At 38.1% G+C, this 17610-nt stretch overlaps 1 protein-coding gene across 7 annotated transcripts in view; it reads right to left on the bottom strand.

Moving 5' to 3' along the window:
- Positions 1 to 17610, bottom strand: part of gbf1 (golgi brefeldin A resistant guanine nucleotide exchange factor 1) — a 256975-nt gene that overhangs the window by 61077 nt on the left and 178288 nt on the right. For 6 of the 7 annotated variants that reach the window (XM_060854381.1, XM_060854380.1, XM_060854384.1 and 3 more), the window contains 7 exons: positions 13531 to 13708; positions 12492 to 12751; positions 9591 to 9786; positions 6988 to 7199; positions 6800 to 6898; positions 5624 to 5818; positions 4882 to 5068 (listed from right to left, as the gene is read on the bottom strand). In XM_060854381.1, the coding sequence (XP_060710364.1) occupies positions 4882 to 5068; positions 5624 to 5818; positions 6800 to 6898; positions 6988 to 7199; positions 9591 to 9786; positions 12492 to 12751; positions 13531 to 13708 (1327 nt within the window). The remainder of the gene's footprint in view (positions 1 to 4881; positions 5069 to 5623; positions 5819 to 6799; positions 6899 to 6987; positions 7200 to 9590; positions 9787 to 12491; positions 12752 to 13530; positions 13709 to 17610) is intronic. The other variant, XM_060854383.1, reaches the window with a different exon arrangement.

Below are 17610 nucleotides of genomic sequence, written 5' to 3'. Positions count from 1 at the left end.
AAATTAGGAGCACAAGAATACAGATCACTCCCTTATCTATTTGTTCCAGTGAGACCCCATCTACTTCAATCTTCACTCAAGTTTCTTCTAATGTATTCCTTCTAATTATTGGGGTCCATGCTATTCATTGGAGATGTATTTCAGTAAAATCTGATGAAAAGCAGAAGAACGGAAAAAAAAGGGCATTTATTTTCCATTTAAACTATTGAATGGATTTTCAACAACATGCAGAAATAGCAAGTGTGAAGCAGTTGGACAAGAAGCAAAAACTGTTCTCTCAAGTATGTACATGCAAATCAATGGATAATGGGGCAACGAAGAGTGGACTAGTGCAAACCCCCCATCCCATTACTTATTGTTACTTTGGTGCTCATACTAAAGTCATATTCTAGGTTTGCAGATTTTGCTTGATTAATGACATTTTGTGGGGTCGCTTCTGATTCTACAATCTATTCAATTGAATGCAATTTCCTTGAAAAATTGCAGGCATCTCTATGGTCTAATTCTCTCACATGCTGTTGTAAATCCTAGTTCTCAAACACAGTTTCAGTCACAGATCACTCAACATGTAGGTAACTTACAGGTCAAGTACAACAGCTCAATAATCTACCAAAAAAACAACACAAGAACTATGTCAATATTCTCCCACCAACAAAAACTGCCTTTTACATCAAGCATCCCAGTTTCTGGTCACAAAATTATATTAGGATATAATCATTCCTTTATTTGCTTTTTCTTATCATTAGTACTTGGAATGATTTTAAGTGCTATAGAAGTCTTGTTTGGATATTTTCAAAGACAGAGATGAAACCAATGTTTTTCCAGAGTACAATGAACATGCTGAGGTTTAATATGGGTTATCCAAAGCTAAAGTATGACTAAGGATATTAATGAGAAAATAAAGAAGAAAAAGGAGGAATATGATGCACACTGGAACAATAATAGCAATAGAAATCAGGAAGTTATCTCAAATGCAGGAGGCCAAGGCTAGGATAAGGAAAGCTAAGTGGGAGAAAGGGATGTCAGAATGCACTAAAATAAATAGTAATTATTCTTCAAATATATTAATGGTAAATGATTAGTGAAGGATGGAGTGGGACCCATAAGGACCAAGCAGGGTAAAATGCTCACTCAAGCAATGGTACGGCAGAAGTACCAAATACTTTGCTTTTGTCTTCATCAAATTATAGATGATGATAATGGTCCAGTTTCAAGTATGGATAGTGAGCAACTGGACAGTATAGTGATTAAGAGGAGGTACTGAAAAGGCTGGCAGCATACCACATAGAGAAGTTGCCATGCTGAGATAGGATGCATCCTAGATTGCTGAGAGACGTAAAGAAGCAATTCATGCTGCCTTTATTGGAGATTTTTCAACATGGTTCCTCATGGTAGACTGGTTAGGAAGGTTAGATCACATGGAATACAGTGATACAGAACTGACTCGAAGGGAGAAGACAGAGGGTGGTAGTGGAGGGCTGTGACCAGTGGAGTGTCACAAAGGTTGGTGCTCGGTCCACTGATTTTCACATTTATATAAATGATTTGGATGTGAACATAGGAGGTATGCTTCGTAAGTTTGCAGATTACACCAAAATTACAGGTTTAGTGGACAAGTGAAGAAGGTTACCTCAGGATACAATGGGATCTTGATCAGATGGGCCAATGGGACGAGGAGTGGCAGATGGAGTTTAATTTAGATTAATGTGAGATGCTGCATTTTGGAAAGGCAAATCAGGGCAGGACTTAAGACACTTAATGGTAAGGTCCTGGGGAGTGTTGCTGAACAAAGAGACCTTGGAGTGCAAATTCATAGCTCTTTGAAAGTGGAGTCACAGTTACATAGGACAGTGAAGGCAGCGTTTGGTATGGTTTGATTTATTGGTGAGAGCATTGAGTGTAGGAGTTGGGAGGTCATGTTCTGGCTGTACGGGATGTTGGTTAGGCCCCTTTTGGAATATTACGTGCAATTCTGGTCTCCTTCCTATCGGAAGGATGTTGTGAAACTTCAAAAGGACTCAGACAAGATTTACAAGGATGTTGCCAGAATTGGAGAGCTTGAGCTTTAGGGAGAGGCTGAATAGGCTGGGGCTGTTTTCTCTGGAATGTCAGAGACTGAGGGGTGACCTCATAGGGGTTTATAAAAACATGAGGGGCATGGATAGGGTAAATGGATATGGAATTTTCCCTGGGGTGGGGGTGTCCAGAACTAGAGGGCATAAGTTTAGAGTGAAATGGGAAAGATTTAAAAAGGACCTAAGGGACAACTTTTCACACAAAGAATGGTATGTGCAAGGATTGAACTGCCAGAGGAAATGGTGGAGGCTGGTACAATTACAACATTTAAAAGGCATCTGGATGCATATACGAAGAAAGGTTTAGAGGGATACGGGCCAAGTGCTGGCAAATGGGACTAGATTAGTTTAGGATATCTGGTCAGCATGGACGAGTTGAACTGAAGAGTCTGTTTCTGTGTTGTACATCTCCATGTCTCTGCATCTCTACAAATCATTGGTCAGATCATATTTGGAGTACTGCATTCCGTTCTGGGCACCTTATTTATGGAAGTATGTTAAAGCCCTACAGAACTCAAAGGAGATTCACTAGAATGATACCAGAAAAAAGGGATTTTAGACACAAGGAAAGTTAGAGAAATTGGGCTTACTCTTATTGGAGCAGAGAAGATTAAGAGGTAACTTTATGAGGTGTTCAACATTATGAACTATTTTACCAAGGTGAAGAAAGATGTGCGGTTTCCAATAATTGTTTTATCGGTAACATTTCAAGATTGTCAGCAAGAACTAAGAATGAAATGAGGAGAAATTTCTTTACCCAAATAATTGTTAGAATTTGGAATGCACTGCCTGGCATAGGGGTAAAGGCAGATTGTATTGGAGGTTTCAAGAGAGAGCTAGACATATATTTGAAAGTGATAAATTTAGAGGATGACTGAGTTATGACTGGAGAATGGGACTAGCAGGTTAACTCTGTCAGGAACCTGCATAAGATAGATCAAGTGACCTCCTTCTGCATTGTAAACATCTATGAATCTAAAGGGATGATAACACCTTTTTATTCAAAAAGGGCAGCCAAACCCATAGCTATACAAAGGAATACTGGACTCAATGACCATCAGAAAATTAGATGAAGCAAATATGTGAGCAGTTAATTTGAACAGTAAGCTGCTTTGCTTTGTGCTGTGTTCTAGGGTACAAGAAAGGTGCATTCTACAATCACGCTTATATTTACAGTCAAAATATTTATCAGTGACTTATCCTGAGTCTTTAATTTTATAATTTGATGACATGCATGTGTCACTATCAAACCAGCATTAATTAGTAATAAAACTTCCAAGTATTAATTTAAGAATACAATGAAACAGTTCAAGGTACAACATAACAGATAATCCAACAGAAATACAGTGTGCATCTGAAAGTTAACTATATGTTGCTTTTCAGAGTAAGGAGTCTCAAAATCACAGTACTATCTTCTCATCTCAACTAGTGTATGAAACGATAATAATACACATCTTTCAGTGACTTTGAATCATCAATCCAGGGGACGATTTGTCAGTCTTAATGACAAGTCAATTTTTGTTTTAAAATTAGTCAAAATGACAATAGATCAAGAGCTGCAATTCTGTTACTCAAAACACTAATAATAATGAAAATCTAGACAGACATTTCAATAACATTAAGTTTTTACAAGACTACACTAAGTGAATACTTTCTCAAGTACCAGGTTGCATCCCTAATACAAATTGTTTCATAACTGGATTACGTTCAATCCAATATGAAGTGCTGATTTACAAATTCTTCCAAGTTATTATTTAAATTATCAATGAATAATATAGGTAGTTTCATTACATCATTAAGTTGAATACATTGGTACAGAAAGCATCCCAACTTTCCCAACTTGCAAAGTGCATCTTGTTGGTAGAATACAACATCAATCCCTCCGAGATTGCACCAAAGTCAATTCTTTAGAATGACTTCTGAACAAGCAAGGTGGCAGAGATAATCATGCAACTAAGTCACTCTAGTAACAACTGAGTAAATTCAACTACTTGCCACAGCTGGTCTAAAACAGCAGGAATTACCCCACATCCTGTGTGACACACCACTATTAATCATTTGGATTTTTGTGTCACGCAGCAAAATCTTAGCATGGAGTTGATAGATAAGTGAAACTGCAGGCCTGTGGTTATTGTTCAAACAATCTAACAATACAGAAAGAAACCATTCATGCTTATCTGCTCTTTAAAATAATTTTACAGCCATTCCCACAGCCCTCCAATTTCTTTGCCTTCAAATATATCTCTTGACTTTGATTCAACCACCATTTTTGACACTGAAACCATTTCTTATCTACAATCTGCAAGACACGAGGCTCAACCACAGTTCTAAAACACATGACTCAATGACATTGTTAAAACAATGCAACACAACAGCAAATTTGTAAAAATGAACAATATCAATTTCTTAATTAATTTGGGAATAGCTTCTCGACCATGATTAATTATACCAGCTAACCTGCTCACAACTCTTGCATAGCCGAGGTTTTTAGAAGTAAATTGTAGGAAAACATAATACTTTAGAGTATCGAAACTGCACAATGAATAACCAAATGCATCCACATTATGTAGCCTAAGCTTCAGCAGCAAAGTAAATAGCCTTATGCTACACATTTCAAATGATACCATGACAGATACTTGGAACAAAAATTTTCCTTGAGTTGCTTTCTTATTTTGTGATTGCCTTCATCTAAACCAGATGGGTACCCCCCCCAAGCCATTGTTAAACTGATCAAAATATAAGAACCAACCTGGTAGGACTTGCCTATCTGAAAAACAGACAGCCTCCCATGGAACAAATAGCTTACCATTTGGAATGTCTTTACTACTGCTCATTTCCATTGTCAGAGTACTTCCATCTCTTTTGTCCAGCTGTAAAGTATTATTGAGAACCTGGGCTTGACAATGAGACTCAGTGCTGTCAATAACTGTTAATAAAGCCTCAAGTGACAGCAAGTGAGTGGTGTACAGTTGTCCAGATACAGGAAAAGCATTCTAAAAATGGTAACAGAAAGAGGTGTTTAGTAAAATCGACAGAACAGATGCAAATATTCTAAAGGAATCATGTTTTCATCAATAATTCAGAGATTGGCTGATGTTCCTTTGCACTTTGCTTACAATGTTACAAGACAGCAAACTTGAAGAATAAGCTTGTATCTTGAAAGAAAGTAGGGTGGAACAAAGCTTTAAAAACTATAGTGGAGACTTGATCAGTAGAAACAATTGCACTAATTCTCAAATAACATGGTATCAAAACATAATAATATTAATTCCAGTATGATAAATTATGATTTAACAACAAATTAAATAATTGAATCGCTACTTTCTATTGGAAACGCCAGTACTGTTCCATAACAGAATTTCCAAGCCTGCTTTGCATTGCCTCAATTTTAGAATCACCCAAGCAAATTGGGGTTAATCAGTATTACAGATACTGACTTTCTTGGGAAAGCTCTTTTATTTGAAAAATCAAACAATGAAATGCCATGTTTAAGTTGATAGAAAAACCCAACATTTGAAAGGAAAAATAACTCCCTCCAGTCTGTTTACCTTGGAAAGGAGCTTGGTAAGATCTTCAAACAGATTACAACAGTAGAAATCACAATCGAAGTTGATATACAGTTCTGTGGCAAAGCTTGGGATTCTCCACAGTTGAACTAGTGCCTCCAAAGCCACTTCTTTCATCTCATATGGCATTTTTGGATTTTCTGAGGTGACCAATTCCATCAGCTTTTTCAAATACATCTAGGGAAGACAAAACATAAGCTTTCCACATATAATGCTAGTTACAACTTCCTAAACCATACTGAGCTGTATTGGACTTCAACCAGCAAGACACTGTCTCAACTACAGTTCTAAAATATATTCTTGCAACAGTACAACAGGACAACAGAACGTTTGTCCAACTTCAAAATGCCAGTTTCTTAATTTACTTGGGAATAGCTTCTCCACCATGACCAATATAATATCTGTATCAAACATAACAAATCAACAATAAAAGTATTTCAAAGTATTTGCATTCACTGTGTTATTCAAACATGGTGTTAATAGTAATTTAAAACTGGTCATTACATCAATGATGAGTCTTCAAATTCTTTCCCAAAACAAATGCATTTTGAAGTCATGAAAAAGAAGGCAACTTTAATTTTGGAAACATTGAAGATATTTTTGTAACTCACTTACAAATTAAAATCAACTCTAACATTGCAAAAGAACAAGAAAGCTATTAAGTATGTTGTATAATAGGCAGCTAATCCAATAGAATAACCACAAAGAACTATGGATGCTGGATATCTAAAGCACAGTGTGCTGAGAAACACAGCATCTGTCAAGAGAAAAACAGAGTTAATGTTTTGAGTCCAGTGACTCTTTACCAGGACAGACAACATTATGTTCATGATGGTCTAAACCCATTTTAAACCCCAATATCCCAAACAATATGCCCTTTTAGGTTCATTACATAAACAATCACCCCTTGTTGCATATCTGACTTTTTACTTGGCAGTCATAACATAATCCTATCAAAATTAAGTCAGAGATGAGAATGAATAACAAAATGGATTGAAAGGATTTGGTCTCCTGAAGTCCAGATTGCATTTTAGATCTCCAAGACTAAACTAGGATGAGGATGATCATCATGGTCAGCTACCACAAAGGCTGGTCAATGTACATATGAAGCAAAGACCACTCGGATTAGACTCAGTTTCATCATTAAATTTCACTTACCTCAAGTTGAAATTTAAGATGTTCCCTCATGCTTTCAAATAAAAGGAAGCACAGCCGGAGAGAAGTGGCATACAAATTAAGACGCTCCACAGTTAACAGCTGAAAAACAGTTTAGGAAACACAGTTGTGGTACACCCTCATTACAAATTCACCAGTCTAAAAAATCCAATGAATTATCAAATGCTTACCTGAAACAGGTGTCGACAGAGCTCATCTTTAACCAGACCAAGCAAAGAAGTATAGTTGGCGATGTGGGTTGATTCCAGTGCTATAGTAAGTAACTGTAAACCCATATGAATCATCACATCAGAGTTGTGACGGTCATGTGGATTGGTGAGAGAGATAAGGAACCGAAATAGCTCTCGTATGCAAGGTAAACCATATGGAACCAGAGCTGCACCTGAAAGAGATGCACTCTCGTGTTAGTTCAAATTACGTAGAATATAGAGCGTATAAGAAAGGCTATTAAGAGTCTTGTGGTGCAGGTGTTAGCGTTCAAAACTCTGGGCAACAAGGACTGGGTTCAAGTCCCAACCTCTCTGGAGGTGTTTCATAACATGTCTGCACAGGCTGCATTAGATAACAACAAACAGGCAATTTGTGCAAAATGCCCTGTGCTGGTGCTTATACATTATGAGTCTCCTCAGAGTAGATGAGTACAACCTATTTCAGTAAAACTGTTTAGTTCCTTTCTGAAAGTTTTAAAGTCAATTGTCACATCCATTTTCTGTCATCTGTATCTCATATTTTTAACTATTCTGGATGCGTAAATTTCTCCTTGTTTGTGTGGTGAATTTATTCACAACTACTGCATACATATGTTCCCTGGTTTGTATTCTCCCACACCTTTAATTTTACAAAGGCACAGAGTCTGCTGACATCCGCAACTGTACGTGCGCACAATTCCAAGCTAATATGTCATCACAAATTTATATGTGCCATCATAGGATTAAAAAAGTGTTTTGCAAAATACTGTATTTGCTGACACAGGTGCAAATAAGATTCTTTGCGCTTGCATGTTGCAGCCTATGCGTATCATAGAATCCCTACAGCGTGGAAACAAGTCCACACCGACCCTCTGAAGAGCAGACACCCAGACCCATTCCCTCATCCTATATTTACCCCTGACTAATGCACCTAACTTACACATCCCTGAACAGTAAGGGCAATTTAGCATGGTAGCTCAGTGGTTAGCACTGCTACCCCACATGCCAAGGACCCAGGTTGGTTTCCAACCTCAAGCGACTGTCTGTGTGGAGTTTGCACAATCTCCCAGTGTTTATGTGGGTTTCCTCCGGGTGCTCCGGTTTCCTCCCACAGTCCAAACAGGCAAGGTGAATTGACCGTACTAAATTGCCCATAATGTTCAGGGATGTGTAGGTTAGATTCATTAGTCAACGATCAAATTACTTTTCCACATAACATCACTTTTCTCCAAGAGTTCCAGTGTCGTCTTATATTATGTCACATTTTTTCTCAACATTACACACTGGTTTAATATAATCTGAGAACTTTAATATTGAGTAACTTAATCCCAAGTACAAATGCAATTATGAGTAAGTGGTCCCCAGTATTGGAGTTCTATCTTCCACCCATCTGAATAATAAATACCCTTGACCATAACTTCTTGCATTCTGTTTTTGTTTTCCATTGTCTTATGTTTAATTGTCTAATGTTTCTGATACATTTTCAAAGAATGTTATCAAGTTAGTTCTGTGCAACTTACTTTCCACAAAGCATAGAGCCTGTTTTAAAAACTGGATTTTCTGTCTCCAGATGTTTTTCTACCACTTCTTTCAGTATAATTGTAACTACATTAACCTTACATTGATTGTTCTCTGGTTTGGTCCCTTTTTTTATGTAAAAGTAACATTTCGTGGTTCTTTTGTACTATTCTGTCTTCTTTGGGTATTTTACTAACAAATCGAGCAACTTTGCTACGAAATCCACAGCTTCACTGAATAAACATGAGCACAGATTATCCATACCTGATGTTTTAATATTTTAATTTTAGTTTAATTGTTTTCTCCTCTTCCAACTCATCCATGGCAATATACTTTAAGTTCTTCTGAATTGCTCAAAGTGCTTCATAGTCTGAGTTTTGCTGAGACAAAGTGCCTCAGTGTAACAGAACAGTTTAATTCAAGTTTCTAATTTTAAGCAAACCGCTGAGTGGCACGATAAAGAAAATTGGAAGTAAAATGTTTATTGGGTCAATTCAGAGAGATGGACAAGAACTGAAGAGAAAGAAGTGTTAGATAAAACCCAGGAAAAAACAAAACACAGGTGGAATAAAATTCAGGAAGAAGACACACACTCAAAACTTAAGAAGAAAATTTTCCAAGCAGGGCAAGTTTTAAGTCACCGCATGAAATATTAAATACAGTAATTTACAAATTAGCATAGAGTGGAGACTTTTCTCATTTCAATTTTTAAAGGTAAGCTAAATAACTTCAGAAAATAATATTTTCAGTTTTACTTGTCTTGCTTTGTACTTTTAAGTTACATCAAGGATTCAGGAATTAGCTCTAACAGATGTATCAGAATGCAATACTTTAGTCTGCATGTTCAATTTAGTATCAACAAAAACAGGTTGAACATCAAAGTTATGTAAAATTTGCATAACTAAACCTGAAACTAAGTCAACCAAGCCAAATAGCATTTATCATACTAGTGGATTGTAAAATATATAAAGATGCAAATTTGATTTTTATTAAAATTCATAGCACCTATTTTATCAGCATATTGCATACTATATTTAACATCAGGATATGTGATCACTATTACAAACCTTCCTTTTGAGTTGACTGTGTAAACCTAACTCCATGAGGATTAACATAGTCCATATCATGTACTTCATGGATTGAAGCAGTATCGGACATTTCTGCAAGGGAATCACGATCTTCAAATACTTCTGGAATAGATTCCACTGACATTGATTGAGCCTTCTCTTCCTTAGGCATAAAACATTCCACTCTTCCACTCTTCTAGGAAAATAGCAAGCTTTCATGTTAGTTCATCTAGATGGTCCAATTAGATTCTTTACATTGTATCTTTGAGCATTATACAAACTTTTGATACGGTCCAGGGTTAACTGCCTACTTGAGAAAAAGAAAGTTCACCAACATGCATGACTTATTGTCACAATCATAGATAACCCAATGGTTTTTAAAGCCTCTTTAGATACTGTTGATGTAGAAGGCCTTGACACAAGAGAGTTGAAGATAAACTGAAGGAAAAAAAACTGTCTACAACAATCAAACTCTACAACCAGGAAGTGCAGACTTGACCTCACTCAATGAAGGGGAACAAACTTGGTGAATAGATGGTAATGTACAGATCTTTATCAAAAACAAACCAAGAAACACAAGTAAAAGAAATAAACCATTACATGAGATTTTTGAAATTTTACTACCAATTAGATGACCTTCTGGCTGTTATTTCTTACACCAGTCCATATGCATGATAAAATATGCAATCATCTAATTGGTGGAACAACTTCCAAATGTTGGTCCACTTGGGACAATGAACAGCAATAGTGTTCCAATTATTATGCATCAAATTTGTATCTTCCCTCAGCCTTGACGAGTAATATTTCAACCCCAGACAGAAGATTTTTGGATCAAGCCCACTGCAGTGACTAGAATCTAGGCTGGTACTCTAGTGCAGTATTTTTGAGCTATTGCTCAGCCTGTGGCTCAGTCTTCAGGACATAATTTTCTACACAGCCCTTTTTGCATGTTTATGTGCATTGGCACAGTGGTTAGCACTGCTGCCTCACAGCGCCTGAAGACCCGGGTTCAATTCCCGACTCAGGCGACTGACTGTGTGGAGTTTGCACGTTCTCCCCGTGTCTGCGTGGGTTTCCTCCGGGTGCTCCGGTTTCCTCCCACAGTCCAAAGATGTGCGGGTCAGGTGAATTGGCCATGCTAAAATTGCCCGTAGTGTTAGGTAAGGGGTAATGTAGGGGTATGGGTGGGTTTCGCTTCGGCGGGTCGGTGTGGACTTGTTGGGCCGAAGGGCCTGTTTCCACACTAAGTCTAATCTAATCTACAAGGTCCAATCACATTATTCCAAACAGAGAAAGGACATTCTCTCATGCCAAGGATAGCATTCCTCTCTCAACCAATATCACTCAGAGGATAATCTGGTTACTTCTCACATTTTTGTTCATGGAAGCATGCTCCAGCTATGTTGCCAATATTTTAAAAGCAAGTCGCTGCTTGGGATAATGTATAAAGCACTAAATGTAAGTTCTTTCTTTCTAGCTGTTACTGAAAATATGCGTGCGAAACAATATCGATTGAAATGTTATTTGTTGTTTAGATAGTCAAGGAAAACAAATTTTGCTCTGCAAGTGTTTGTAGCACAGTACAATGCTAAAACATGTCCAAACATACAAACAAGGAGCAAAAGTAGGCCATTCAGCCCTTTGAGGCAGCTCCCCCACTCCACCCTCCTGATAACCAAGGAACAAGAGGTTAACAAGAACATGTGTACCTCAGCCTTTGCAGAAAAAATTCAGCTTCATTTCTTTCAAATGGCGAGTCCTGAATTTTAAATTTTTTTTTGACTGATAGTTCTACATTTACCCCAAAAGAGATTTCTCAGGACCTGTGTGTGTCAATAAAATTATCTGAATGCTATTAAACTCCAGCAGGTACAAGGCTAGTCTGCCTGATCTATCATAAGACAATGCTTCACCTACCCCCAAGAGCCAGGTATTTGTGCGTGGAGTCAGAGGACAGCAGGGAAGTGCTAAATGAATATTTTTCGTCAGCATTAGACTGGAAAAAGACAATGTTGTCAAGGACAATTCTGAGAAGCAGGCTACTAGACAAGGTGGGATTGAGGTTCACAAGGAGGTGGTGTTAGATATTCTGGAAAGTATGAAAATAGATAAGTACGCTAGACCAGATGGGATTTATCCTAGGATTCTCTGGGAATCCAGGGCAGAGATTGCTGAGCCTTTGGCTTTGATCTTTATGTCATCATTGTCTACAGGAATAGTACCAGAACACTGGAGGAAAGAGAACATTGTTCCCTTGTTGAAGAAAGGGAGTAGAGACAACCTGGTAATTATAGACCAGTGAGCCTTACTTCAGTTGTGGGTAAAATGTTGGAAAAGATTTAAGAGATAGGATGTATAATCATCTCAATAGGAATAAGTTGATTAGGGATTGCAATATGGTTTTGGGAGGGGTGGGTCGTGCCTCACAAACCTTATTGAGTTCTTTGAGAAGGTGACCAAACAGGTGGATGAGGGGAAAGCGGTTAATATGATGTATACGGATTTCAGTAGTGCGTTTGATAAGGTTCCTCATGGCAGACTACTGCACAAAATACAGAGGCATGGGATTTTGGCAATTTAGCAGTTTGGATCAGAAATTGGCTGGCTGAAATTAGACAGAGGGTAGTGGTTAGATAATATACTTTTTTTTATTCTTTCTGCCAAAATGGACAGTTTCACATTTTCTCATATTTTGTGGCATTCACCACATTTTGTCCACTCAACTATCTGTAATGTTTGTAGCTTCCTTACGTCGTCTTCACAACGTCTTTTGCTACCTACCTTTGTGCCGTTTGTTTCATTTTGCACACTGAAATTCTGACCAGAGATTCATGACGATAGCAAATGAAAAGGGTGTAAAGTAAGTAATTATTAAAAACTTCCATCAATCGTTGCATTTACCTGCGATTCTTGCTGGATTTGCAGTTCTAACATTTTCTCTTCACCAGGCTCAGTGGAAGGGGTATTTACTGGTGTGATACTTGTAGAATTGACCTGATCAAGGTCTGTAAGATCTTCTTTTGATGTTGTCTTTGAGGAAAGCTCCATGCCACTGTCTGTGGTAGGGCTTGAGACAGTTGATGGATTTTCAGAAATAACAGTTGAAGTCGAACTTGCACTGCTCGCCGGTACAACGGAATGTTCTAGGAAGGGTGCTTCACCTTTAAACACAACAAGTACATCTTACACAGGTCCATAAGTCACAAACTTAAAATGTTTAATTATGCATTAATTTCTTCAACTCGTGAGACTCAATACCATTGTAATAATGGTCAAATACAAACAATTCATCACTTCAAGTTCCCATATCCCAAGTTATTTTGCAAAGATTGCATAGTATATCTGGAGTCTAATTCTCAGCACTATAACTTTATAGCTGAGTAAAACCAATACCTCAAAGGGAATGTGAACACTAATGTAAAATTGACTACTGCCCTGCCACTCGCTCTTTTTTCAAGTCAACCAAATCAACACTGAAGAAAACTTAGACACTCCTTGGTAAAAGTTTCCTTATCTTAACCAGATGATGATTTCCTCGATATTTTATGAAAGTTTTTTTTTTAAATAAAGAACTCACTGATTACATATGAAAAGACTTGGAGGTGCCAGTGTTGCATTAGGATGGACAAAGTTAAAAACCACGCAACACGAGGTTATAGTCCAACAGGTTTATTTAGAAGCACTAGCTTTTGGACTGAAGGAGGAGCGGCGCTCCAAAGGCTAGCGCTTCCAAATAAACCTGTTGGACTATAACCTGGCGTTGTATGATTTTAATTTAGAAATGATTACAGATTTGGTTTGTACATTGTATAATTCAATCAAAGTGCTATTCAAGAGAGACAATTGATTTTTCAATAAAGCAAATTCTTCAGGACCTTTCACAAAAAGAGCTGATTTCATGGTTTCCTCAAAGAGCAAAGGGCAAAAAGTTAAACCATACCTGGATGACTGTTTAAATGCTGAGGTACAGAACCTACTGAACTGTACAAAACCTGGCCTGGAACAGATGGCTGCTCTGATGTGAGGGGAAGCTTGCTTGCATGACGGGATGGTCGTGGGGATTTCTTCTGCTTTTTCCACTTTGACGAATCACTCATTCCTCCTGCTCTCATTTTAAGCTGAAAGTTAAATTATAATACATTATGATATGAGCATTGCTTTGAAATCCTAAGACATAGATACAGGACAGAATTTTAATCGCTTAGATATTTCCTCCTTCAGTTTTTCATTTGCAGTGGGTGATGCTCATTTCACAATATGCAATCAACTTCATGATAAGATTTTTTTTCACATTTATTTTAAAATGACAACAATTTCTCAGAATGAAATGCTCTGAAAACCATTACATGCCCATGAGACAATTAAATGAGAAAATATAAGATTTTTTGGAAAGTCACCAGAAAATAATAATTGGTCAAAAGTACTAAGACATGGTTGCAGTTAAGCATAGATCCCAGTTGGTTTATGATTATAAACTGAACATCAGCATCAGAGCATAACCTTGAAATAATACTTTTTTTTAAAAAACTTATAATTAATACTTTCCAAATTGAGGGCAAGACATTCCTTATCTCGTAAGATCTTATTCAGCCTTTGCATTTTGTGCATTTTAGGCACAAAAATCTACCCAAGTTGAGTGGTTCAAAAAAACCACATTCTAATTGCAATGTAAATAAATATGCTGTTTACCACAGCACAATCATTCAATAAAAGTCTTCGCACAAAGTATACACGGGAAGCATTTGAGGTCAGGTCTTTTATGTAACCTAGTTCCAAGTTCATTCAACTTGTACCCAGCACAAAAACACAGATGTTAGGAAATACAGATTAATACTAAGTCTCACTTGTGTTACATTGTGTTACAATGAACTACACTGACTATCCAAAATGATTAATTATGCATAAACGTGTTAATAGATTCAGTAGGAGAAAGTGAGGACTGCAGATGCTGGAGATCAGAGCTGAAAATGTGTTGCTGGAAAAGCGCAGCAGGTCAGGCAGCGTTCAAGGAGCAGGAGAATCAGCATTTCAGGGCATGAGCTCTTCTTCAGGAATGAGGAGAGTGTGCCAAGCAGGCTAAGATAAAAGGTAGGTGCTGAGGAAGGTGGTGCTGAGTTCGAGGGTTGGGTCTGAGACAAGGTGGGGGGAGGGGAAATGAGGAAACTGGAGAAATCTGAATTCATCCCTTATGGTTGGAGGGTTCCTAGGCGGAAGATGGGACGCTCTTCCTCCAACCATCGTGTTGCTATGGTCTGGCGATGGAGGAGTCCAAGGACCTGCATGTCCTTGGTGGAGTGGGAGGGGGAGTTGAAGTGTTGGGCCACGGAGTGGTTGAGTTGGTTGGTCCAGCCCCTCCAGAGGAATTCTCTGAAACGTTCCGCAAGTAGGCGGCCTATCTTCCCAATATAGAGGAGGCCGCATTGGGTGCAGCGGATGCAGTAAATGATGTGTATGGAAGTGCAGGTGAATTTGTGTGGATATGGAAGGATCCCTTGGGGCCTTGGAGGGAAGTAAGGGGGGAGGTGTGGGCGCAAGTTTTCCATTTCTTGCAGATGCAGGGGAAGGTGCCAGGAGTGGAGGTTGGGTTGGTGGGGGTGTGGACCTGACAATGGAGTCACAGAGGGAGTGATCTTTTCGGAATGCTGATAGGGGAGGGGAGGGAAATATATCCCTGGTGGTGGGGTCCGTTTAGAGGTGGCGGAAATGACGACGGATGATGTAATGTATATGGAGGTTGGTGGGGTGGTAGGTGAGAACCAGTGGGGTTCTGTCCTGGTGGTGATTGGAGGGGCGGGGCTCAAGGGCGGAAGAGCGAGAAGTGGAGATGCAGTGGAGAGCATCGTCAAGCACGTCTGGGGGGAAATTGCGGTCTTTGAAGGAGGAGACCATCTTGTTTGCTCGGTATTGGAACTGGTCCTCCTGGGAGCAGATGCAGTGGAGACGAAGGAATTGGGAATATGGGATGGTGTTTTTACAGAGGGCAGGGTGGGAGGTGGTGTAGTCTAGGTAGCTGTGGGAGTTGAATTAGAAGTTGGTAAACTGAAACAAATATTGGAAATTGATGAGCTTCAGGTTCAGAACTTTTAACTCTGATGAAAGCTTTTTCAGTTTTTCAGTATTTTTAGTTGTGTTTAAGCATTTTAATCCAAATTTCAGCTGAACTCCAAGTAGTTAACTGGAACAACTTATCTTTTTAAGTATCTCACTGCAGTTTAAACGGTTTGATACAGATTTAGAAATTAAAATAAATGTGTCAGTAAACTGAAGGATATAATTAGTTAACTTGTGTTTTCAAGCTACCACATTAGTGCGATTTCTAAGAATGCGTTAACAGAGTTAATTCACTCAGCTTCAGTTTACGTTATTCTCAGTCTATATCTTCCGCCAGTGAATTTCAATCATTCCCACCAGAATGCAGTGATCACAATGCCCTATATTAGCTTCAATTTTAGTTGTCTGCTTACAACATTAGTAGATCAGTCACAAATAGTTTTTAAAATGTATTCACAGGATGTGGGCATCACTAGCTATACTCTATCACTCATCCTTCATGATGCACGATGGTGATGGTGAGCTGTCTTCTTCAATTACTTCAGTCCACAGTGTAGGTACACATACACAATGCTGTAGGTTTCTGATACAATGACAATGGCAAAGCCATAATCAGTTCTGAGACATGATGATCCATGTCTTAGAAATAAACCTGAAGGTGCCTGTGGCCCTATATGCCTGCTACCCTTGGGTTTTACATGGTAGAGACCATAGGGTTTAGAAGACAATGTTGAAAGTGCCTTGCTGAATTGCATTAGTAAGTGCTTCTTGCACTGCCACTATGCATCAGTGATGGAGAGGATGAGTGAATGTTTAAGAAGGTGAATCATCTGTCAAACAAACTGCTTTATCCTGGTTGATTTTGATCCTTAAGCACTGCTGGAGCTACACTCCTCCAAGCGAGTAGAGTACACATCACACTTCTGCTTTATGTCTTGTGGATAATGGAAAGTCTTTGGGGAATCAGTGATGAGTTACTTGCCAAAGAATAGGTAACCTCTGACCTAGTTCAATACAAATATTAACATAAAGACTCCAAACCAAGTTACTGCTACTCCTGAACAATAAATTATTAAACCTCTTACTATGAAGAGAATTATCAAAATCTTCAAACTGTAAACATGATGAAATATTGTCATAACATCTAAGTGGCGCTTGCAATAAAGGCAGTATTTGCCTCAAGTTTGCACTCCCTCTGTGCAATTCATACAATTCTGGTATGAAAGAAAACATGTTTTTCAAAAATATTATTTTCAGTCAAATTCACAAGACATCTCTCAGAACATTTAACCTAATATCTAATGAAACATGAACTCTCACTATCAAGTTTTAAAGGAAATTAATGATTAGCACATAAAACTGAGCTCCTGAGCAACAACATATCCCACGTGTCTGCAAACAATTCTTATAATTTAGTACTTGGTTATGCAAGGAAGATTGACAATGCAGAAAGTTACCAAATAAATTAACTCTGCTTCTTCAAAGAAGCAATGAACCTCTGTATTTGTTAATAACCTTTCTCCATACATTTCTGATCAGATTCTCACTTAAATTTCTTGCTTGGATTTCTAACTATTTCATTGGCTACAGCTGTTAATCTGCACTGTAAGAATGTGAGCTTTGTGAATAAAGTTACAATCATTCAGCACTCTTCTCCCCCACCAGCAATTAAAGCCTCGAACCATCACAAAACATCTGGTCATCTCCCATGCACTGACACATTTTGCATCAGTCTAACATTCTTACCTGCACTCGTTTGTTTTTCCATAAGATAGTGTAAGCCTCGGAGGAAAAAATTGCAGTTGCCAGTAAATAGTAAATAAAAGTATACAAGATGCAAAATGAATTGTGATATACGGGATTTAAAAAACATTTCTCATTTCAACGCTAACAATAGATGTTGTTATTTAATTAAAAATGTGAAAACCAATAATTAAGATGTGCATTATAATGCACAATTGTGAGAATT

Source organism: Hemiscyllium ocellatum, chromosome 43 (assembly GCF_020745735.1).
Source record: "Hemiscyllium ocellatum isolate sHemOce1 chromosome 43, sHemOce1.pat.X.cur, whole genome shotgun sequence".
In the NCBI taxonomy this organism is placed as follows: domain Eukaryota; kingdom Metazoa; phylum Chordata; class Chondrichthyes; order Orectolobiformes; family Hemiscylliidae; genus Hemiscyllium; species Hemiscyllium ocellatum.
The sequence above is the reverse complement of the archived record's forward strand: the minus strand, read 5'-3'. Positions and strand labels throughout refer to the sequence as shown.